General features: G+C 44.9%; 1 protein-coding gene across 1 annotated transcript in view; it reads left to right on the plus strand.

Moving 5' to 3' along the window:
* The first annotated feature begins 1,235 nt into the window (after positions 1-1,235).
* LOC120992025 (zinc finger protein 850-like) overlaps positions 1,236-23,705 on the plus strand; it is a 205,453-nt gene continuing 182,983 nt past the window's right edge. The window contains exons 1-2 of the mRNA XM_040420788.1: positions 1,236-1,291; positions 3,956-5,134. Coding sequence (XP_040276722.1) covers positions 1,258-1,291; positions 3,956-5,134 — 1,213 coding nt within the window. The 5' untranslated portion in view covers positions 1,236-1,257. The remainder of the gene's footprint in view (positions 1,292-3,955; positions 5,135-23,705) is intronic.

A 23,705-nucleotide genomic window follows, 5' to 3' on the forward strand; every position in this document is an offset into this window, starting at 1 on the left:
TGCAGGTAAGATGAGCTGTGAGGAGACAGTGTGGTGGAGAGCTCAGACATGTCACCTCTGGAGATTCTCCTCCATTACACACAAGGAATCCTTCTCCGCTCCTCAGCTTAGTATGATGGGGGAGGAGTAGTGGGGATAGTGGGGGTTGTCATCATTCGCTGGCCCCTGACTGTCCTGGTGAGGGGCCCCTGCCTCCAGGAGGAGAATGAATGGAGCGGGGGCCCGGCCTGAGCTCAGCTCTCTCCAGTCTCTTCTCTAGGAGTTCTGGACACAGCTGAGCACAGCCCAGAGGTGGGACCTGCATCTATCAGACATTTATCTCCTGTGGAGCCACCAGAGATCTCCATGTTGGGGCCCCTGGAATCCATGTGGTGGGGGCCCTGAGAAGTGCGGTTCTGGAGGTGACATCTGGTCTTGTCCCCTGGATGATTTCCTCTCCTCTTCTCATAAAGGCGCCTGCAGTACTAGAAGCCTCCAGCTCCTCCAGTTCTCTCCTCTTCTCCTGAACGACCACCAAGGATGGACAGGAAGGAGATCAGCAGAAGAATATTAAACCTCACCTTGGAGATCATCTCCCTGCTGAGCGGAGAGGTAAACTTTTCTAGATTTCTCTCCTCTTTATTGTATTCTGTAACAAGTCAGACATCGGGAAGGAGAATCCATCATAGGAAGTGATAGGAAGAGTCCAGGGTCCTATAGAACGGCCTCCAGACCTTCCAAGTGATGAGAACCTGAAGATGAGCCCCCAGTATGGTGAGTGATGTGTCATGTGACCAGTGACCAATAGTCATGTTGTAGGAGCCATGAGGAGGTAAGTAGGCACGTTGTACCAGGAGGAGAGGGCCGGAGGAGAGCACATGGCCCCTGAAGGGTTTATTCCCTAAGTGTCTCTCTCCATCCACAGGAGTACACAATAGTGAAGAAGACATCGGGGGACTGTGTGACTCCCATCATCCATCTCCAGGAGTCAGGAGGGCGGAGCAGGACCCCTCACCCCATCACACAGCCTCCCCCTCACCCCCTGATACATGAGCAGAAGATCCTAGAACTCACCCACAAGATGATGGAGCTGCTGACTGGAGAGGTGACACTGCTGGGAATGCTGGGAAATTCTCCAGTAACAGCACTGGAGGGGTCTGGGTGATGATGGTGTCATTGTGTTGTCAGGTTCCTATAAGGTGTCAGGACGTCACTGTCTATTTCTCCATGGAGGAGTGGGAGTATATAGAAGGACACAAGGACCTGTACAAGGAGGACATGATGGAGGAGCACCAGCCTCTTATATCACAAGGTAAGACCCGTCATGTGCAGTCTATACACGTGTGTGCAGTGACATGTGATGGAGGAGCACCAGCCTCTTATATCACAAGGTAAGACCCGTCATGTGCAGTGTATACACGTGTGTGCAGTGACATGTAATGGAGGAGCACCAGCATCTTATATCACAAGGTAAGAGCCGTCATGTGCAGTGTATACATGTGTGTGCAGTGACATGTAATGGAGGAGCACCAGCCTCTTATATCACAAGGTAAGAGCCGTCATGTGCAGTGTATACACGTGTGTGCAGTGACATGTAATGGAGGAGCACCAGCCTCTTATATCACAAGGTAAGACCCGTCATGTGCAGTGTATACACGTGTGTGCAGTGACATGTAATGGAGGAGCACCAGCCTCTTATATCACAAGGTAAGAGCCGTCATGTGCAGTGTATACACGTGTGTGCAGTGACATGTAATGGAGGAGCACCAGCCTCTTATATCACAAGGTAAAAGCCGTCATGTGCAGTGTATACACGTGTGTGCAGTGACATGTAATGGAGGAGCACCAGCCTCTTATATCACAAGGTAAGAGCCGTCATGTGCAGTGTATACACGTGTGTGCAGTGATATGTAATGGAGGAGCACCAGCCTCTTATATCACAAGGTAAGAGCCGTCATGTGCAGTGTGTACACATGTGTGCAGTGACATGTAATGGAGGAGCACCAGCCTCTTATATCACAGGGTAAGAGCCGTCATGTGCAGTGTATACACGTGTGTGCAGTGATATGTAATGGAGGAGCACCAGCCTCTTATATCACAAGGTAAGACCCGTCATGTGCAGTGTATACACGTGTGTGCAGTGACATGTAATGGAGGAGCACCAGCCTCTTATATCACAGGGTAAGAGCCGTCATGTGCAGTGTATACACGTGTGTGCAGTGACTTGTAATGGAGGAGCACCAGACTCTTATATCACAAGGTAAGACCCGTCATGTGCAGTGTATACACGTGTGTGCAGTGACATGTAATGGAGGAGCACCAGCCTCTTATATCACAAGGTAAGAGCCGTCATGTGCAGTGTATACACGTGTGTGCAGTGACATGTAATGGAGGAGCACCAGCCTCTTATATCACAAGGTAAGAGCCGTCATGTGCAGTGTATACACATGTGTGCAGTGACATGTAATGGAGGAGCACCAGCCTCTTATATCACAAGGTAAGAGCCGTCATGTGCAGTGTGTACACGTGTGTGCAGTGACGTGTAATGGAGGAGCACCAGCCTCTTATATCACAAGGTAAGACCCGTCATGTGCAGTGTGTACACATGTGTGCAGTGACATGTAATGGAGGAGCACCAGCCTCTTATAGTGGATCCTTTTCAATTCAGAATGCATTAGGTCAAAACCGATCCGTTTTGGGCCATTTGTGAGAGCCAATGATGGATCTCACAAACAGAAAGCCAAAATGCTAGTGTGAAAGTAGCCTAAGTCGTTGGTGTCTCAATAAAATGTGAAAAAATTCACATTAGAGCGTGTTCACACAGGGCACATTTATTGTAGACATTTCCATATATTGGGTGTTTCTGCAGCAGGTGCATGGATTATTACAAGCCACATTCAGGGTAGCGGGACAGTCACAGAAATGTCTGCAGCTGATCTGCTCTGTGTGAACTTGCTGGTAGATAACCAGTGACTGATCTGTGCTGCTCTTATAATCTGTCCAAAAAGGGGGGATTTTAAGGTTCCACATATAGAAACAACAGGCAGGTTCTGCAGGGGCGGGGCTTACGATGCTCCATTGTGACAGAAAAGCCAATCACTAAGTGGTATAGAGGTAGACAGACTTGTGTAGCTGTGCAGCAGATCTGTCCTCCAGCCCAAGCTCCTGTGATAAATGTGGAGCATCTCTAGATTTACTCTGTACATTTTAAACAGGATTAGTAAATCTGCCCAGTTGTTTACCCAATGGTTGCAGGGTGTCCAGATCATGAGGCAGCAAAGCAGCTCCAAACCATGATGTCCCCACAGCAGCTATAAATCATGATGCCCCCCTTCACCAGCTCCAAACCATGATGTCCCCACAGCAGCTATAAATCATGATGCCCCCCTTCACCAGCTACAAATCATGATGGTCCCCTTCACCAGCTACAAATCATGATGTCCCCCACCAGCTACAAATCATGATGGCTTCCTTCACCAGATCCAAACCATGATGTTCCCTACACGAGCCCCAAATAATTATGTCCCCCTTCACCAGATCCAAACCATGATGTTCCCTCCACCAGCCACAAACCATTAGGCCCCCCTTCACCAGCTCTAATTATGATGCTCCTTGTTTTATTCAAATGATGTCTAGTTGCTGTTGAAAGGCAAAATGTGTTGGCAGAGAGCAGGGCTCGTTTCCAGACATGGTCGGGCTTTAAAAATTTTTTAGTTTTACTGTATGTAATAAAAGTCATGACCTGGTGTAAACCAGAATCCTGGACGTTGTCAGGAAGTTATAGAAGCTTTGTAAGGCTGGGATCACAAGTGCAGGTTTTTTTTTTGGCCAAAGTCAGGAATGGATTCCAAATGAATGAACACTTCTCCTTCCTGCTGGATCAACTTTCAGCCTAATTGGATGTTATAAGTTTGTCTACTCTGGAGTTTACAAAAAACAACAACTTTAAAACAAATTTTCACTTTTATCTTAACAGAAAGTCCCAGTATGAAATGTGAAAATGTCATGTTACCACTAGATGAAGATATCATGCAGCGCTCTTCAGGAGAAAACCTCATTACCCTTAATGTACATCCAGGTCTTCACAGTACAGATCTGTCATATAATCCTCCTAATTATGAGGAACCTTCTCCTGACCGATCACAGATTGTTACCACAAGTACAAGTCAGAAAAGGATTAAAAGGTTTCATTGTGATAAAGAATCCACAAACAGCTCAGGACTTCCTACACACCGAAGACGTCACAAAGGAGAGAAAATGTATTCATGTTCAGAATGTGGGAAATGTTTCACACAGAAATCAAATCTTGTTACACATGAGAGATATCACACAGGAGAGAAACCATATTCATGTTCAGAATGTGGGAAATGTTTTACACAGAAATCACATCTTGTTACACATCAGAGATGTCACACAGGAGAGAAAGCATATACATGTTCAGAATGTGGGAAATGTTTTAGAGACAAATCACATCTTGTTAAACATGAGAAAATTCACACTGGGGAAAAGCCATATTCATGTTCAGAATGTAGGAAATGTTTTGCTCAAAAATCAAATCTAGTTAAACATGAGAAAATTCACACTGGGGAAAAGCCGTATTCATGTTCAGAATGTGGAAAATGTTTCATATGGAAATCAATTCTTGTTAAACATCAGATATGTCACACAGGAGAGAAGCTATATTCATGTTCAGAATGTGGGAAATGTTTTACACAGAAATCCAATCTTGTTACACATGAGAGAAGTCACACAGGAGAGAAATCCCATATATGTTCAGAATGTGGGAAATGTTTTACAGAGAAATCAAATCTTGTTAAACATGAGAGAATTCACACTGGGGAAAAGCCGTATTCATGTTCAGAATGTGGGAAATGTTTTACAGAGAAATCAAATCTTGTTAAACATGAGAGAATTCACACTGGGGAAAAGCCGTATTCATGTTCAGAATGTGAGAAATGTTTTACAGATAAATCAGATCTTGTTAAACATAAAAGACGCCACACAGGAGAGAAGCCATATTCATGTTCAGAATGTGGGAAATGTTTTACAGATAAATCAGATCTTGTTAAACATGAGAGATGTCACACAGGAGAGAAGCCGTATTTGTGTTTAGAATGTGGGAAACTTTTTTCAGATAAATCAAGTCTTCTAAAACATAAGAAGAATCACACATGAGAGAAGCTGCATTCAGAATGAGAAATTTTTTTTTGTTTCTAAAGCCATAATTAGGGGTCATTAGTGAAGTCACACAAGAGAGAAGCCATATGGCCAAAATATAAGGAAACAATATATCACTGAGTCATAGACATGGTTTTCATTTCAGGTTGTATATTTGGATATAAAAGCTTAATTGATGTCACATAACGGCTTCTATAAAACATCTGATAAATCCTGTTTAGGAAGACTTATATTCTGTTCATGACTTATATTTTAATCCTTACAGTAAACCCTTTCAGCCCCGGAGTGTTTTTCGCATTTTCATTTTTTACTCCCTGCCTTTTCAGGACTTTTTTATTTTTACGTTTACATAGCCGTATAAGCGCTTGTTTTTGTGGGACAAGTTGCATTTTCTAACTCCACCATTTAATATTGCAAACAATGTAGGGGGAGATGTAAAAAAATTCCATGTGGGTTAAATTGTAAAAATAACGCAGTTACGCAGCAGTTTTATGTTTTGTTTTTACCGTGTTCCCTATACGGTAAAACTGACCTGTTACTTTCATTCTCCAGGTCAGTACAATTACGGCTATACCACATATGTATAGTTTATCTTGCATTTTAATACTGAAAAAAAAAAACTTTGAAAAAATATATTTTTTTCTTTTCATCGCCATATTGTGACCTCTATAATTTTTATGTGTACGGAGCTGTTTTAGTTGTCATTTTTTGAGGGATGATCTGTAGTTTTCATTCATACCATTCTGGGTTATTTTTTTGCTCACTTTTTTTTAATTTAATTTAATTTTACCTTATTAAATTTTTTGTGGGATGTGAAGAGACCAAAAAACGGCTAATCAACCATTTTGCCTTTTTTTTTTTCGTTTTGCCATTTGCCATATCTGAAAAATATTTAATATTTTAAAAGTATGGGCGCTTTCACATGTGGCGATACCCATGATGTGTATTTTTTTTATAGTTTCCATTTTTTTATTTACATTTTGGGGAAAGCGGGTGATTTAGATTTTTTTATTTTTTCTAAACTTTTTTTTTTACAGTATATTATAGTTCCCATAGGGAACTATAAAAGCAATAATCAGATTGCTTCTCTCATACACCAACATTGGAGTGTATGAGGGTTACAATGTATTCCTATGAAGCCCTGCCATAGGCAGGGGCTTCATAGGAGCTAACATGCGGCAGTTTCAGTTCAATACGGAGGACTGAGGCTGCCGCACAATGCATCCGGCTCCCCTGATCCTCATGTTTGACCATAGTTATCGCTAGTCACGGACATTAGCTGCTGGTGTCTGCTGTATGAAACAGCAGGCACCTGGCAGCTATGGTGCATGAGAGAGCTTTTTGTTCCTTCCCGAAATTAAGTAAACCATTCTCAACCTTCCTGATCTCTTTACTCCAGGCTAAATACATCTCAGGACATTTGGAGGATCTAGGGAATGGAGATGATATTCAACATTACAGTAAAGCTCATAACAGACACTGGAAGGAGGAGACCTGATTATAATTACCAAAGAACAAACCTTTTGAGTAAGAAGGAATCTGAAGTACAGATCCACTGATGACAAGACTAGGATCTTCCTGTTCTTATGGCAGATGTCATGGCCAGATGGGAATAACCTCTTTAGGTTAGGTATTTATGTGGGCCCTCCTCCAGAGGTTCAAAGGGAGATGATCTTAAAACTTTTAGGACTAAGGTCAAGTCCTATTTTGACACAGATTCTGAGTATGGAAGGCTACACCTTAGCAAACCTTTCAGGAATCTTTTCATCAAGGACTATTGTGACAAGGATAAACCTGGAGAATGGGCAAAATTTAGACTTTTTACGTTGATATTCTAAGGCCTTTTCCAAAATTGTCTTGCAGGAAGCCTAAGAGGCTGATAATCTGTGGTTTTGAACTATCCACCCCTTAATAGAATAGAAGTTGAATAGATTCACTTTATCCTTGTGTAAGCTCTTAAGTGGAGACCTAGCTACGGCAAGGTCTTCTAGACTATGTCTTAGAGAACATTAGGTTGATATTGTGGCTGTATGGTTGAGTCTCCACAGGTTCTGGCAGAGTTCAGTACTCTAGACACACACAATTTGCACTAGGGGGAGTCTTTAGATACACCCTTGACTCATTTGAATGAGTTGGGATCAAAATGAACTTTTTATGAGTTGCAAAAAACAGTGTGGCAAAGGTCTTCATGATTTAATAAAAAAAGGCTTCAAGATAGTTAAATAGGTTGGTCAAACTTCAGGCTGTCAAACTGAACCTCTTCTGGTCTTGGCAGAGTTCAGTGTCCTAGACACACACAAACTGCAGTGGGAGAAGCCTTTAAGTTATAATCTTGACTCAACTGAATGAGTTAGGAAAAATCTTTTGGTAGATTGAGGCTCAAAGTGTGGTAGGATCTTCATGACAACATCAGAGAGGCCTCTAGATAGAAATCGAGGTTAGCAACCTTCAGGCTATCAGGCTCAATCTTTACAAATATTGGCATAGTTGAATGCTCTACATATCAAGGGTCTACACTGGGGAAAGTCTCAGTAACACCATTGACTCACCAGCATGTTGGGAACCATGACCTCTCTGGCCCAAACAGTATGATGGCTGTACTGTTGTCTGGTCTAGCCTGATTTTCATCAATACCCTAATTATCATGGAAACTGGAGAAAAATTATAGGCCAGCCTGAACCTCCAAGGAATGGACAAGGTATCTGCTGCCAAGGGATTGTCCGCCTAAAAAAAGGAAAAGGAACGTTTCCATCTTGGCACTGAACCTGATTCCACTGAGCAATTTGTTTGAAGATCTCTGGATTCAGAGACCATTCTCCTGGAAAGGCTAGACCTTGACTGTCGGTCAGAAACAATGTTGAAGGAGCTTCAAACAAGTAAAGCAGACAGGTTTCTCCCTATGTCATGATCTTTCTCATTTCTTTAAGAAGGGTTTCTGATTTGGTGCCACCTTGATTATAATGTCTGCTCTTTCACTGACTGTTTTATTAAGTCTGTGGGGTGAGACAGACACAATCTTCTATAGCATTAAAGTCTTTGGGGTTGGAGGAAAGAGACTTCTCAAACGACTCCAAGAGCCCAATGACTATATGTCCCTCTAGGTGCATTGCTCAACCTAGTTCAGAGCCATTATTAGTAGAGATAAGCAAATCAAAGCTGAGGAAGTTTAATTGTCACGACCTTGGTCATGGTCGTGGCTCAGGATCCGCATGCAGTTGCCTGCGGTTTGGTGTTATTGTCAACCACATGGTGAGGGCTGCTGGTATGTTGCCTCACCTGTGATTGCCGCTGGCAACATGATTTGGTACTTGGCAGTATAGCAGCCTGAGCTGTTGCTGGGCAGCTTGCTGTCAAGTGCATGCGGTTACACCTGGTTTGGTGTGTGTGTATGTATGCACTTTGTATGTCTGGTGTGCATGAGGTTTATGTAAGTGTGCACTGTGACACTTCCCTTCACTGTGGCTGCCCGTGGCAACGTTTGGTATTGTGTACATGTGGTGGCAGTGTCTCGGCCTTCTGGCTGACTCCCAGGACATGGCTGCCACGCATGTTGTTGCCTGCTGTAAAAGCTGCAGTGTGATGTTTATTTGGACACTTCCCCTTTAAGTGGCTTTTTCCCTTGCCTGGTGTAGGAAGGGTTAACTCCCTTCTTAGTTTGTGAACACTTGGTGTGGGTGTGGCCACTTAAGGCTATTTAGCTCCTGCTGGGTGCCAGACTCTGAGGGTACTTCAGACATGGTTAGCTGAAGTCATCCTCCTGGTTATTATCATCTGTCAGTGAGGGCCACCCTTGTGGTCATAAATTATGTTACATGGTGTTATGAAGGTGTGTGTGTGGTCTCATTGTTATTGTAGCTTATGGTCCTGGGTTCCTGTGTGATGTGTGGTGTGTGTGCTGTCTTCGTTTGTGTTCTAGACAGCAGCACTTGCACATGGGTTCCAGGCTTTGTTGTCTGTGGCAGGTTAGTGTTGTGTTTGCTGCATTAACCTGCCATTGCCATAAGTTGTTTCTGTTCCCCTTGTAGCTTGGCCACTTTAGACTCCTGTTTCTCCGTGTCCAGGAGGAACGGTCTGTCTACCCAGCTCCTAGCTCAGGGATCAGCGCAGGGTCAGTAGGGATCCGAGGTTCCTGAGCATTAGCCCTCCTTCCTTCAAGGGCGGCTCATGCAGCTAGGAGTCAGGGTCAGATTAGGGAAGCTCTAGAAGGTGACCTGCTCCCTAATTCTGTGGTACTGGCCAAGTAGTGACCTTCCATCTTCTGGCATCGCACGGCTGAGGGTTTTCCCCATCCGCAGCCGTGACATTAATTTGATCCAAATTTCAGGCTTTATTTGACTCGCACCGAATCTGAATTTCCTTGTGCTTCGTGGTAACGAATTGCATTTTAAAATGGCTGCTGCACGTGTGATGACATGGGACAATGCACTCTAGGAAGGCGGGATCACCCACAATGCCATGCATGCAGCCAATCAGCAGCCTGCCAGCACTGTGATGTCATAGCCCTATAAATAGCCTCAGCCATCTTGGATTCAGCCATTCTCCAGTGTACTTAGTGCAGGGAGAGATGTCAGCAGGCGCTAGGGACAATTCTAGGGAAAACCTTATTGTGCTAAAAACAGCGATTCAAAAGTACAGGGAAAGATTAAACAAGGTGTAGGGAAAAGATAGGGAGGAACCATTTCACAACTGTTATGTAGAACAGGGTTCAGTAGGTGAGGTTACAGCCTAGGTAATAGGAACAATCCTATTACACCTTGCTGCACTGACTGGGGATCCAAACAGCCATTATACAGCTCTGTAATTCCAGCAAACCGTTTTTGTTTTTGGGGTGCAAGTGCTATTTGATACAGCCATTAACAGAGTTTATTACAAGGAATTATTTCTACAGTACGTCTTATTTGCCCTTGTGCGGTGCAGTTATATGTTGTAAATCCCTTTTTGCCGTGTATTCGCAGCAAAAGAAAAATATATTTGCCATTCAGCGCTGCAGTTATATGTCGAAAAGCCTTTAGTGGCGTGTATAAGTGGAAAAAGAAAATACACTGCTCAAAAAAATAAAGGGAACACTTAAACAACACAATGTAACTCCAAGCCAATCACACTTCTGTGAAATCAAACTGTCCACTTAGGAAGCAACACTGAGTGACAATCAATTTCACATGCTGTTGTGAAAATGGGATAGACAATAGGTGGAAAATATAAGCAATTAGCAAGACACCCCCAATAAAGGAGTGGTTCTGCAGGTGGTAACCACAGGCCACTTCTCAGTTCCTATGCTCCCTGGCTGATGTTTTGGTCACTTTTGAATGCTGGCGGTGCTTTGACTCTAGTGGTAGCATGAGACGGAGTCTACAACCCACACAAGTGGCTCAGGTAGTGCAGCTTATCCAGGATGGCACATCAATGCGAGCTGTGGCAAGAAGGTTTGCTGTGTCTGTCAGCGTAGTGTCCAGAGCATGGAGGCGCTACCAGGAGACAGGCCAGTACATCAGGAGACGTGGAGGAGGCCGTAGGAGGGCAACAACCCAGCAGCAGGACCGCTACCTCCGCCTTTGTGCAAGGAGGAACAGGAGGAGCACTGCCAGAGCCCTGCAAAATGACCTCCAGCAGGCCACAAATGTGCATGTGTCTGCTCAAACGGTCAGAAACAGACTCCATGAGGGTGATATGAGGGCCCGACGTCCACAGGTGGGGGTTGTGCTTACAGCCCAACACCGTGCAGGACGTTTGGCATTTGCCAGAGAACACCAAGATTGGCAAATTCGCCACTGGCGCCCTGTGCTCTTCACAGATGAAAGCAGGTTCACACTGAGCACATGTGACAGACGTGACAGAGTCTTGAGACGCCGTGGAGAACATTCTGCTGCCTGCAACATCCTCCAGCATGACCGGTTTGGCATTGGGTCAGTAATGGTGTGGGGTGGCATTTCTTTGGAGGGCCGCACAGCCCTCCATGTGCTCGCCAGAGGTAGCCTGACTGCCATTAGGTACCGAGATGAGATCCTCAGACCCCTTGTGAGACCATATGCTGGTGCGGTTGGCCCTGGGTTCCTCCTAATGCAAGACAATGCTAGACCTCATGTGGCTGGAGTGTGTCAGCAGTTCCTGCAAGACGAAGGCATTGATGCTATGGACTGGCCCGCCCATTCCCCAGACCTGAATCCAATTGAGCACATCTGGGACATCATGTCTCGCTCTATCCACCAACGTCACGTTGCATCACAGACTGTCCAGGAGTTGGCAGATGCTTTAGTCCAGGTCTGGGAGGAGATCCCTCAGGAGACCGTCCGCCACCTCATCAGGAGCATGCACAGGCGTTGTAGGGAGGTCATACAGGCACGTGGAGGCCACACACACTACTGAGCCTCATTTTGACTTGTTTTAAGGACATTACATCAAAGTTGGATCAGCCTGTAGTGTGTTTTTCCACTTTAACTTTGAGTGTGACTCCAAATCCAGACCTCCATGGGTTGAAAAATTTGATTTCCATTTTTTCATTTTTGTGTGATTTTGTTGTCAACACATTCAACTATGTAAAGAACAAAGTATTTCAGAAGAATATTTATGAACTCAGATGTAGGATGTGTTATTGTTAGTTTAGTTTTTAAAATATTTTATTTTGAAAACATAAATGTCATCTTCATATACAAATGAAGTTACTTCAAGGCGTGCTCAAGCACAAGGCGGCATAGAATCTGACATATACATGCTCATGTTACAGCATTAGTTTTATAACAGAACAGAAACAAAAACAAGCGAGAGAGATGATATCACATCTTTTTCAATATATTCCATAAGCAATGATAATAATAAACGACTGTTATAGGACGTTAAACTAGCAATCAGTTTGTATTGTAGGGCAACCATGAGGAACAGAAGTATTTGAACACCCTGCGATTTTGCAAGTTCTCCCACTTAGAAATCACGGAGGGGTCTGAAATTCACATTGTAGGTGCATTCCCACTCTGAGTGACAGAATAAAAAATCAGGAAATCACATTGTATGATTTTTTAAGAATTTATTTCTCTTGCACTGCTGAACATAAGTATTTGAACATCTGAGAAACAGCAAGAATTCTGGCTCTCAAAGACCTGTTACTGTGCCTTTAAAAAGTCCACCTCTACTACACTCATTAATCTAACTTAGTAGCACCTGTCTGAGCTCTTTAAAGACACCTGTCCACCCCACAGTCAGTCAGACGCCAACTACTACCATGGGCAAGACCAAAGAGCTGTCAAGAGACTCCAGAGACAAAATTGTAGACCTCCACAAGGCTGGAAAGGGCTACGGGGCAATTGCCAAGCAGCTTGGTGAAAATAGATCAACTGTTGGAGCAATTGTTAGAAAATGGAAGAGGCTAAAGCTGACTGTCAGTCTCCCTTGGACTGGGGCTCCATGCAAGATCTTACCACACCTCAGAACTACAAGGGGGGAGCTGGTCAATGACATGAAGAGAGCTGAGACCACAGTTTCAAAGGTCAAAGTCGGTAGAACACTACACCATCATGGTTTCAAATCGTGCATTGCACAGAAGGTTCCCCTGCTCAAGTCATCACATGTCCAGGCCCGTCTTAAGTTTGCCAATGCCAATCTGGATGATCCAGAGGACGCATGGGAGAAAGTCATGTGGTCAGATGAGACCAAAGTAGAACTTTTTGGTCAAAACTTCACTCGTTGTGTTTGGAGGAAAAAGAAGGATGAGTTGCATCCCAAGAACACCATCCCTACTAAGAAGCATGGGGGTGGTAACATCATGCTTTGGGGGTGCTTTTCTGCGAAGGGGACAAGAGAACTGCACTGTATTAAGAAGAGGATGAATGGGGCCATTTATTGTGAGATTTTGAGCAACAACCTCCTTCCCTCAGTCAGAGCATTGAAGATGGGTCGTGGCTGGGTCTTCCAACATGACAACGACCCGAAGCACACAGCCAGGATAACCAAGGAGTGGCTCTGTAAGAAGCATATCAAGGTTCTGGAGTGGCCTAGCCAGTCTCCAGACCTAAATCTAAAAGAACATATTTGGAGGGAGCTAAAACTCCTTGTTGCTCAGCGACAGCCCCGAAACCTGACAGATCTAGAGGAGATCTGTGTGGAGGAGTGGGCCAAAATCCCTGTTGCAGTGTGTGCAAACCTGGTCAAGAACTACAGGAAACGTGTGACCTCTGTAATTGCAAACAAAGGCTTCTGTACCAAATATTAACACTAATTTTCTCAGTGTTCAAATACTTATGTTCAGCAGTGCAAGAAAAAGAAATTCTTAAAAAATCATACAATGTGATTTCCTGATTATTATTTTTTTATTCTGTCAGAGTGGGAATGCACCTACAATGTGAATTTCAGACCCCTCCATGATTTCTAAGTTGGGGAACTTGCAAAATCCCAGGGTGTTCAAATATTTCTGTTCCTCACTGTATATGTTGAAAGGCCTTTAGTGGCGTATATAAGATGAAAAAGAAAAATATATTCGCTGTTTAGCGCGGCAGTTATATGTTGAAAAGCCCTTAGTGGCATATATAAGTGGAGAAAGAAAAATATATTCACCGTTCAGCGCTGCAGTTATATATTGAAATGCCTTTAGTGGCGTATATAAGTAGAAAAAGAAAAATATATTCGCCATTCAGAGCTTCAGTTATATGTTGAAAAGGCCTTAGTGTCATATATAAGAGGAAAAAAATATATATTCGCCGTTCAGCGATGCAGTTATATGTTGAAAAGCCTTTAGTGGAGTATATAAGTAGAAAAAGATAAATATATTCTCTGTTATATGTTAAAAAAAACGATGCTAGTTTCCTACAAAGGTGTGCTGTTTGCTTGTTTGCAAATTTTGTGTTCCAACTTTTGCCTGAGTTCTGGATTTAACCCTTTACTGCCTGACTTAATCTCTGTACTTACCCTAAGCCACTGGTGTCTGTACTTACCCCCATATTTAAAGATGGCACCTGCAGCTAATTGACGATCGCGGACCTTCATATGCCGTGGTCAAATGTGAGCATGGCATCTGAGAGTGCTAGAACCTGGAAGCGTGCTCCCGTTCCATAAAATAATGTTAAAAAATAACATCATGGGATTCACCACATGCGATAAACACCCAAACTATTAAAATACAAAAAAGTTTTTGCAAATGGTGAATGGAGCAAAGGAAAAAAATGGCCAATTTGCTGTATTTTATCACTTTATTCACGTAAAAAATGAGACCCCACACATCTTAGTAAACTTGACTATAAAAAATGTTTTGGGGGTCAGAATATGGCAAAAAAAAAAACAATTATTTTTGAAACATTTAGATTTTTGTTTTTATATTAAAATTCAAGAAAAACTATACATATGTGGTATCGTCATTTGTTCTGACCTATAGAATGAAGAGCACAAGTCAATTTTTCCACATAGTGAATGCCCTAAAAAAACAACTTAAAACTGTGTCGGAATTTTCTTTTCCAATTACATTTGGATTTTTTTTTCCCACTTCCCCCTACATCCTATGTAATATTAAATGGTGGCATTAGAAACTACAACTTGTTCCACAAAAAAACAAGCCCTCATATGGCTATGTGAACGGAAAAATAAAAAAGTTATAGCTCTGTGTAGTAAGGGAGTAAAAAACGAAAACAAAGCCTACTCCATGAGGCGCAAACCTTATGGTTTCTTTGCAGTAGAGTACAGATCGCAGTACAGCGAATAAAAGTAGAAGATCAGAGGGCCAACGGCATAAAAGAGGGTATAGAGGGGTCCAGGGGGTCAGAGAAGTCTGGGGGGGGGGTGGAACAGAGGAGCCTGGAGGGCAACAGAGGAGTCTGGAGGAGATAGATAGGTCTGTAGGGGGCAGAGAAGTCTGGAGGGGAACAAAGGAGCCTAGAGCAGATAGAGGGTTCCAAATGGTATAGAGGGGTCCGGAGGGGGCAGACGTGTCTGGAGAGGACAGAATGATCTTGTAGAATGCTTTCTCTTCTCTCCCTGTTCTGAACACACACACTCTTATTTGAGCAAAGTGTGTATGTGTATGGAAGAGTCATAAAGCTAGACACAGGGAGAGCACAGAAATGGGGCGAACTACAGGAACCAGATATCAGACACTCAGCAATAGCCGTTCACCTTCTACAGCACAGACACCTGGTCCTGAGATGCAGCACGTGATCCTCCACAGGTCCATGGTCCAGCTATTTATTTATTGATGTGCATTGATTTTCTATTCCCCTGTCACGGTGCGGTGTGGGTGGGAAACTCCACACCGAGCACAGGAGGGAAGAGGGGCAGGATCTAGGCCTGGAAATAAGGGCAAAGGAGCAGGTCACCTCCTATAGCATCCCTAGTGCAAGTCCTGACTATCTATCAGTATGAACAGACCTCGATGGTAGGAAAGTTCATACACCGTAACCTAGGGCTCTAACTCACCCTGTAGGACCCTGGTAATAGTGCCAGGACTTGAGATGACCTGTTCCTTCACCAGAAGGATGAACAGGAGTCTCCCTCAGACCTAGATACAAAAGACAGGGAAATACAACAAACAAAATACAAAAGGGGAAGATGACACTTCAAATGGAGCAAAGGAACCCTGAGATCCAACATCCAGCTAGCCCAGAGTCCAGAAACTGAAGCTATAAACCGCACCCCCAAGAGGGAGAAGCAGGAATAAATAGGAAAGGCTAAATGACCACACAAGCACACCTGAAGCAAAGGGTGTGGCCATTACCAAAATAACACAGACATAAATTGATCCACAAGGAACTTTTCAGATCACACCACATGTTGCCAGTCTTCCTGATCTCCTGGCACTTGTCACGGGAACGTTTATGACAGTACATCCCCTTCTTTTCTGGTCCATAACCCTTCAAATGGACAAGATACTGAAGTCATCTACGGAGAACTCGAGAGTCAATTATTTTTGAGATTTGGAATTCCAAACTACCATCCACCATGACAGGAGCGGCTGGCAAAGAAGACGGCTTTAAAGGTTCAACATATCTCTTCAACAAAGATTTAGGGAACACATTATGAATTTTCAGGGCCTGAGGAAGTTCAAGACAAAAAAGCTACAGGATTAATAATGGCCGTGATCTTATATGGACCGATAAACCTTGAACCCAACTTCCAAGGCGGTGCCTTCAACTTAATGTTTCTTGTGGACAGCCAAACTGAATCACCCACACTTAGGTCCGGACCATTCATACGTTTCCTGTCAGCCACACGTTTATTCTTGTTGACAATATTAGTAAATAGTATATAAGGCCAAAAAAAGACATTTGTCCATCCAGTTCGGCCTGTTATCCTGCAAGTTTATCCGGAGGAAGGCAAAAAAAACTATAAGGTAGAAGCCAATTTTCCCCACTTAAGGGTAAAAAAATTCCTTCCAAATCAGGCAATCAGAATAACTCTGTGGATAAACAACCCATCTCTAGTAGCTATAGCCTGTAATATTATTACACTCCAGAAATACATCCCGGCCCCTCCTGAACTCTTTTAGTGAACTCACCATCACCAACTCCTCAGGCAGAGAGTTCCATAGTCTCACTGCCCTTACCGTAAAGATTCCTCTTCTATGTTTGTGTACAAACCTTCTTTCCTCCAGACGCAGAGGATGTCCCCTTGTCAAAGTCACAGTCCTGGGGATAAATAGATGATGGGAGGTGGGGCTAAGCTATGTAACAGGATGTGGGGGCAGGGCTGAGCTATGTAACAGGATATGGTGGTGGGGCTGAGCTATGTAACAGGATGTGGGAGCCGGGCAGAAGAGCTTTGCTGGTGCACGTGAAATCCAAAGGAACGCCCACAGATTCTCACAGGAGATGACAGCAGTGAGCAAAACTCATAGAAGAGCATTTCTGAGAGCAAGTGAAGCAAAGCTGATACCAGTAAACAAACAAGTGCAATTTTATTATGTGCTGCATTACAGTAAGATATGGGGCTACTGATTTTTAGTGCACAAAGGTGTCCATAGCCTTTAGTGATCTAACGAGTCTTACTTGTTCAACTAGCAAGGTTAAATGTATTTCTAAAGTACTTTCCATGGCCCGTGGACGGCTAGAGCTGCACCTTGTGTTAATAACTGGATCAACTTGATTAATAAAGTAAAGAATTATGAAAAAAATACGTTTCAATCACAGAATAAGAGCTCATGCACACGGTCGTTGCCCCGCCGTGGCCTTATTGCACCTGACATATGCACCCTGCATCATGAATGCGGACCTATTCACTTGAATGGGTCGGCAAACCCAGAGATACGGTGCGGAAGCACGGATCGGAACCCCACAGAACCTCTACGAGTGCTTCCTTGGTGTTTCTGGCCATGCCTCCGCACCGCAACAAAAGTAGTGCATGCACTACTTTTTTGCGGTGCGGACCATTGGATGCGGATCACGGACCCCATTTAACTGAATGGGTCCGCGATCCTAATGCAGCTGCCCAACGGTCGGTGCCCGTGCATTGCAATTTGTGGTTTGCAGCATGGGCCCGGCCAACACATAGTCATGTGGCTACATTCACACGACCGTATGTGTTTTGGGGTCCGCGAAACACTGATCCGCAAAAAATATGGATGACCTCCATTTGGCATCTGTATTGCATCCGTTTTTTGCGGATCCCTTGTAACAATGCCTATCCTTGTCTGCAAAACGGACAAGTATATAACATGCTGTATATTTTATGAGGGGCTACAGAACGGACATACCGATGTGGACAGCACACGGTGTTGTCCGCATTATTTTCAGACCCATTGAAATGAATGGGTCTTCATTAGTGTTTTGTCGAGCACCAAAGTGCTCGTGTGCTCTGGCCAAACACATCGGTATGCTCGTGTGCTCTACTAAGCACCTGAGCACAATGGAAGTCAATGGGAGAACCCCAGGCACCCCCTGCTTAGCAGAGAAGAGGGTGTCTGGTTCACAAAAAAAGGTTAGAAATTGGTTTGGAAACAATATTAAGAGAATAGCTGGATGCGTCTTAGACTCCTATTATCTACTACATACAATAGACAACCACACAGGCTATATGCCAAAAGCCAGGTATATGCAAGCCATCAGTCTATTCATGAGACAGATGACAGGCTTAGTCAGCATACCTTACAATGGCAGCCTTGTGCACTATGAGACATTCCAAACCAGCTCTCATCTGACTGAGAGTCAGTAAGCCTCAAAGTTACTTCAGATCTGTTGGATGGCTTAGGTGGACCTGCGCAGCTAGATCAATATCATTAAGAAGACAAAATGTTTTCTGATTGTCCTAATATAATATTCATTAACCTTTCTATACAGTTTTGTCATGTAAAAACTCATTTGCATAAACATGGGCATATGGGAAAGACATGCAAATGAGCAGAATCTGCCTAGTATTTCAGCTGAAAAACCATTTGCATGGAAAATTTGCGTTCTACACTACTCATGAACAGCGCCTTCTATTGGTTTGATAGTCTTATGACAAGACGATTACTCTTGTCATAAGACTATGAAACCAATAGATGGATTTGTTCATGAGTCAGAACAGCGCCATCTATTGGTTTTATAGTCTTATGACAAGATTATTAGTGTAGCCTTTTGCATGGAAAATTTGCGATAAAAATTTGTGATTAGAATATTCGTGATCTACACTACTCATGAATAGCGCTATCTATTGGTTTCATAGTCTTATGACAAGACAATTCCTCTTGTCATAAGACTATGAAACTAATAGCGCTTTTCATCTTGTTTGGGCGCTAGTAAGTGGGGCACACTGCTCGACAGAGTCCACACACCATGTAGCACTCATGAAACCAATAGATGGTGCTATTGCATTAAGAACAGCGCCCTCTATTGGTTTCATAGTCTTTTGACAACAATATTTGTCTTGTCATAAGACTGTAAAACCAATAGAGGGCGCTGTTCATAACTCAATAGCGCGATCTATTGGTTTTCATAGTCTTAAAACAAGGCAGATTCTGGTCATTTGCATGTCTTTCCCATCTGCCCATGTTTATGCAAATTAGTATCTACATGACAGGTTGTGCACTCGTGCTATAGAAGGTGTAGGCCCAGGCTGTCTATCTCAGGCACTCAGGCTGGACGATACATCTGTGGCAGTCACTTCTCTCGTACTCTGGACCAGCTATTGGCTTACTTCCAGACAGATTGTTGCCCCAGAATTGTGCTGAAATGTTGGCACAAATGGCGCATCTCAGGCATCACCCCCTGGTCAAGCATTTCAGAAGAAGGTGTACAGCCCCTATGTGCAGCCGGGTTGTGCCCTTTTTTTTACACAGATGTTTGGTGCAGACGCATTAGTAAACGTTTGCCAGTGTTTGCTGTGTGCGGCAGGACGTTTTATTGGACCAGGGGCTCTGTGCGGTGCCAGAGCTCTGATCTGGTATACATCAATTCCCCGATCAGTGCTGGGTTACAGGGGTTGGGCAGTCTAAAGATAGCGATGAGCAGGCTGAGCGCAGCGTGAGAGAATGTGATGACAGGAGAATCAGGAGGCTGTGTGTCCAGCCAGGCCCCAAGTCCCTAAAGTAGGGAGGCATTTATTGATGAAAAAAATGCTCATGTTTTTACTGTTCCCCTCTCCGAAAATTACAACTCCCAGCATGCCCTGTCAGATGCAGACCTTCAGGATCTGCTGAGAGTTGTAGTTTTGCCATACTCCTAGGCCTCTTCACACCATGTATACAATTTTTTTGCTCCCAGCCGTCCCAGGGCCATTACTTTTATTTTTCCATTCACATAGCTGTATGACGGCTTGTTTTTTGCGGGTTAAGTTGTACTTTTTAATGGCACCATTTACGATTACATACAATGTATTGGGAAATGGAAAAAAAAAATTAAATGGCGTAGAATTATAAAAAAAAAAAAAAGTTCTGCTACAGTTTTATGAGTTTTGTTTTCACAGCATTTTCTGTGCGGTAAAACTGACTTGTTACTTTCATTCTCTGGGTCAGTGTGATTACAATGTATACCACATATGCTTAGATTTAATACTGAAAAAATAAACTTTAAAAAAATCGTTAATTTCTAGCGATAATTTGTTTTCCCTTAGTCCTAACAGCAGCACAGATGGGGGTTAACTGCCCCCTGTGGACTGGTAGGACCGGCGGAATTTTTTATGAGCCCAAGAACCAATAAGCGATCTTTAGCTCCCTGAAAGGGAGGAGATCGCCCCCCAGCCCACCGTGTCTTTAACAAGCATAATGTACCTAGGGTGGGAAATTTGTGTGCTGCTGTTAGGACTAAGGGAAAACAAATTATCGTTAGAAATTAACGATTCCCTTACGTCCTACCAGCAGCACAGATGGGAGATAGCAAGAAGAATCCCCTAGGGAGGGTCCTCATGCCTGGCAGAACTAAGAACTGTCTGCCCAAAAGCCGAAAACTCTGCCACCCTAGCATCTATCCTATAATGGGAGATGAAGGTTGACTCAGAGCTCCAGGAAGCCGCCTTACAGATCAACTCTAAGGGGAGAAGACTTCTCTCTCCGCAACAGAGGTGGAGACAGCCCTAGTAGAATGGGCCCTCACAAACTCCGGAGGATCTAGAGATTGGGAGACGAAAGCCTCCCTAATGGCTTCCTTGATCCAGCGACTAATGGTAGCTTTAGACGCTTTACGGCCTTTAGACTTACCGGCAAACAGGATGAGGAGATTCTCATCTATCCTGAACTCTCTGGATCTATCCACATAGACCTGGAGGCACCTCCAAATATCCAGCGGGTGTCTGGCTGGAGTATCAGAGGAGGAGGCTGAAAACAAAACTGGTAAAGAGATTACCTGGTTAATATTTTGGAAGGTTGGAACCTTAAGCCTGAAGTAGGGTAAAAACTTCAGGAGTACTCTGTCCTGCAAGAAGATGATGTAAGGGTGAATTGCAGAAAAAGCCTGTAGTTCAGAGATTCTCTTGGCTGAAGCTACAGCCAGAAGAAAAACCACCTTTAAGGTCAAAAATCTTAATTCTACCTCCTCCAATGGCTCAAAGGGGGGAGATGCTAACCCCCTGAGCACTACTATAAGATCCCACTGGGGAATAGGTTTCAGGTATAGTAGGCTTTAGTCTTTCAGCTCCCTTCAGGAAGCGTTTGATGAGTGGGTCCCGAGAATGCGGCCTGTTAAGACAGGCCGAGATGGCACATATCTGTACTCTCAAGGTAGCTGGAGAGAGACCTTTATCTAGTCCATCCTGAAGGAATTGTAATATCGCAGAAAGGGGCGGACGCCACCTGTTTGGAATCACACCATGACACGAAGATTCTCATGATTCTGGAGTAGGCCTTCTTTGTAGACTCTGCTCTGGAATGCGACAAAGTTCTCAGGACCGACTCGGAAAGCCCTTCTATGTTGGGAAGGGACTGATCAACCTCCAGGCTGTCAGGTTGAACCTGTGCAGATCTGGGCAGAGGTGAGTGTCCCACGACACCAGGGTCTGCTCCGGGAGGAGCCTCCAGTATTGTCCCCGACTCATCTGAATGAGCTGGGTAAACCAGGATCTCCTGGGCCAGAACGGTATGATGGCTATTACCGAGGCCTGATCCTGATGGATTTTCGTCAATACCCTCGGTATCATGGAAAACGGAGGGAAGATGTAAGCCAGCCTGAACCTCCACGGTATCGACAGAGCATCTATCGCCAGGGGGTTGTCTTCCCTGTAGAGGGAACAGAACCTCGACACCTTGGCGTTGAACCTGGTCGCCATGAGATCCACCTCTGGCATACCCCATCTGTGAACTAACTGCCTGAGATCTCCGGATGCAGAGACCACTCCATGGTCGGTAATCCTCGACTTAAGCGGTCCGCGATCATATTGAGGGAGCCTCGAATATGAGTGGCAGATAGATGGGAAAGGTTCGTCTCTGCCCACCGAAGAATTACCCCGATCTCTGACAGAAGGGGCAATGATCTTGTGCCTCCCTGCTTGTTTATCTAGAGAACCGCAGTCATATTGTCTGACTGGACTTTCACTGCTTTGCCCCGGATCTGAGGGGCGAAGTGAAGGAGGGCTAGCCGGATAGCTCGCATCTCGCGAAGATTGGAGGAGAGACGCCGCTCCAGAGGAGACCAAGATCCCTGCACTGGGGATCCGTCCAGGTGAGCGCCCCAGCCTACAAGGGACGCGTCTGTAGTCAATATGAGCCAAACTGGTTGGGTCATAGACTTCCCTGCTGGCAGATGGAACCACCATCTGAGGGAATTCCGGGTTTGACTGGACAGGGAGCACAGGGAATCTAGCCCCGCAGGGCTGCCGTTCCATAAATCTAAGACCTCCGACTGAAGAGGACGGAGGTGCCATAGCGCCCAGGGGACTGCGTCCGCAGCCGCTGACATGAGCCCCAGCATCTTCATGAGAGTTCGGATGGAGACTCGACGAGGGACGTAAAGGACCCTTGCCAGGTCCTGAATCCGCGCTCTCCTTTCTAGAGTCAACTGGAGAGACATCTCCACAGAGTCGACCACGAATCCTAAATAATGGATTGAAGTCGATGGGCTCACATTCGACTTCTGCCAGTTGATAATCCAGCCCAGGCGGAGGAGAAAGGAGATTGCGATCTGAAGATGGTGGGTAAGGATCGGAACTGAAGAGGCTATAAAAAGCTAATCATCCAGATAAGGAACAATAGTCAGTCCTTGAAGTCTCAAAGCTGCCACCACCGACACCACCACCTTGGTGAAGATAAGAGGGGCAGAAGAGATTCCGAAGGGAAGAGCGGCAAACTGAAAATGCCTGCAAACCCCTGAAATCTGGACCGCGATCCTGAGAAACTTCCGAGAGGCGGGATGGATCGGGATGTGGAGGTAAGCATCCTTGAGGTCCAGAGTAGCCATGACGTCCCCCGGGTTGAGGATGTGGCTGACTGACCTTATGGTTTCCATCCGAAACCTGGTTTTCCTTACAAATCGATTGAGGAATCTCAAGTCGATAATCATCCGGAGATCTCCCGTCTTCTTGGGAACCAGGAATACTGGAGAATAAATCCCTAGGCCTCTCTCCCTTTCCGGTACCTCCTCCAGAGCTCCATTGGAGATATAATCCTGTATGTAGGACTCTAGGATCTTCTGTTTGGCCGACCCGAAACTTCGCGTGGCGGTGAATCTTTCTGGGGGGAGAGAGATGAGATCTACCTGGTAACCGGCAGAAACTATACCCTGAACCCAGGGGTCTAAAATCTGCTGGGCCCAAAGATGTTTGAAGTGGGAGAGACGGCCCCCCATGGGAATCTGGGGGAGGGGTACGGGAAAATCTAGAGGAGTGACGGCAGGGGCAGCAGGATTTAACCAAGAGCCTCTGGGAGGCCCATAGTCAGGAGGGTTTCGCCTCCCTGGTGGGTTTGCGGGGGCGTCTCGAGGGTCTACGAGATGGCCCCCCCCAATCTCTACACCTAACCTGCTGCCCTGAACGGCCCCCGCGATCCTGCCTGGTGCATCCCCGAAAGGGCTGCTGGGGGAGACTCTTCCCTTTTTTGTCAGAGAGTCCCTCCATAATTTTATCCAACTCGGATCCGAACAGCCTGTCCGGCTCGAAGGGGAGCCCACATAAATTAAACTTGGACGCGTTGTCCGCATTCCAAGGTTTCAACCATAGTGGTCTACGGGCGGCTGAGA

Source organism: Bufo bufo, chromosome 2 (assembly GCF_905171765.1).
Source record: "Bufo bufo chromosome 2, aBufBuf1.1, whole genome shotgun sequence".
NCBI lineage: Eukaryota > Metazoa > Chordata > Amphibia > Anura > Bufonidae > Bufo > Bufo bufo.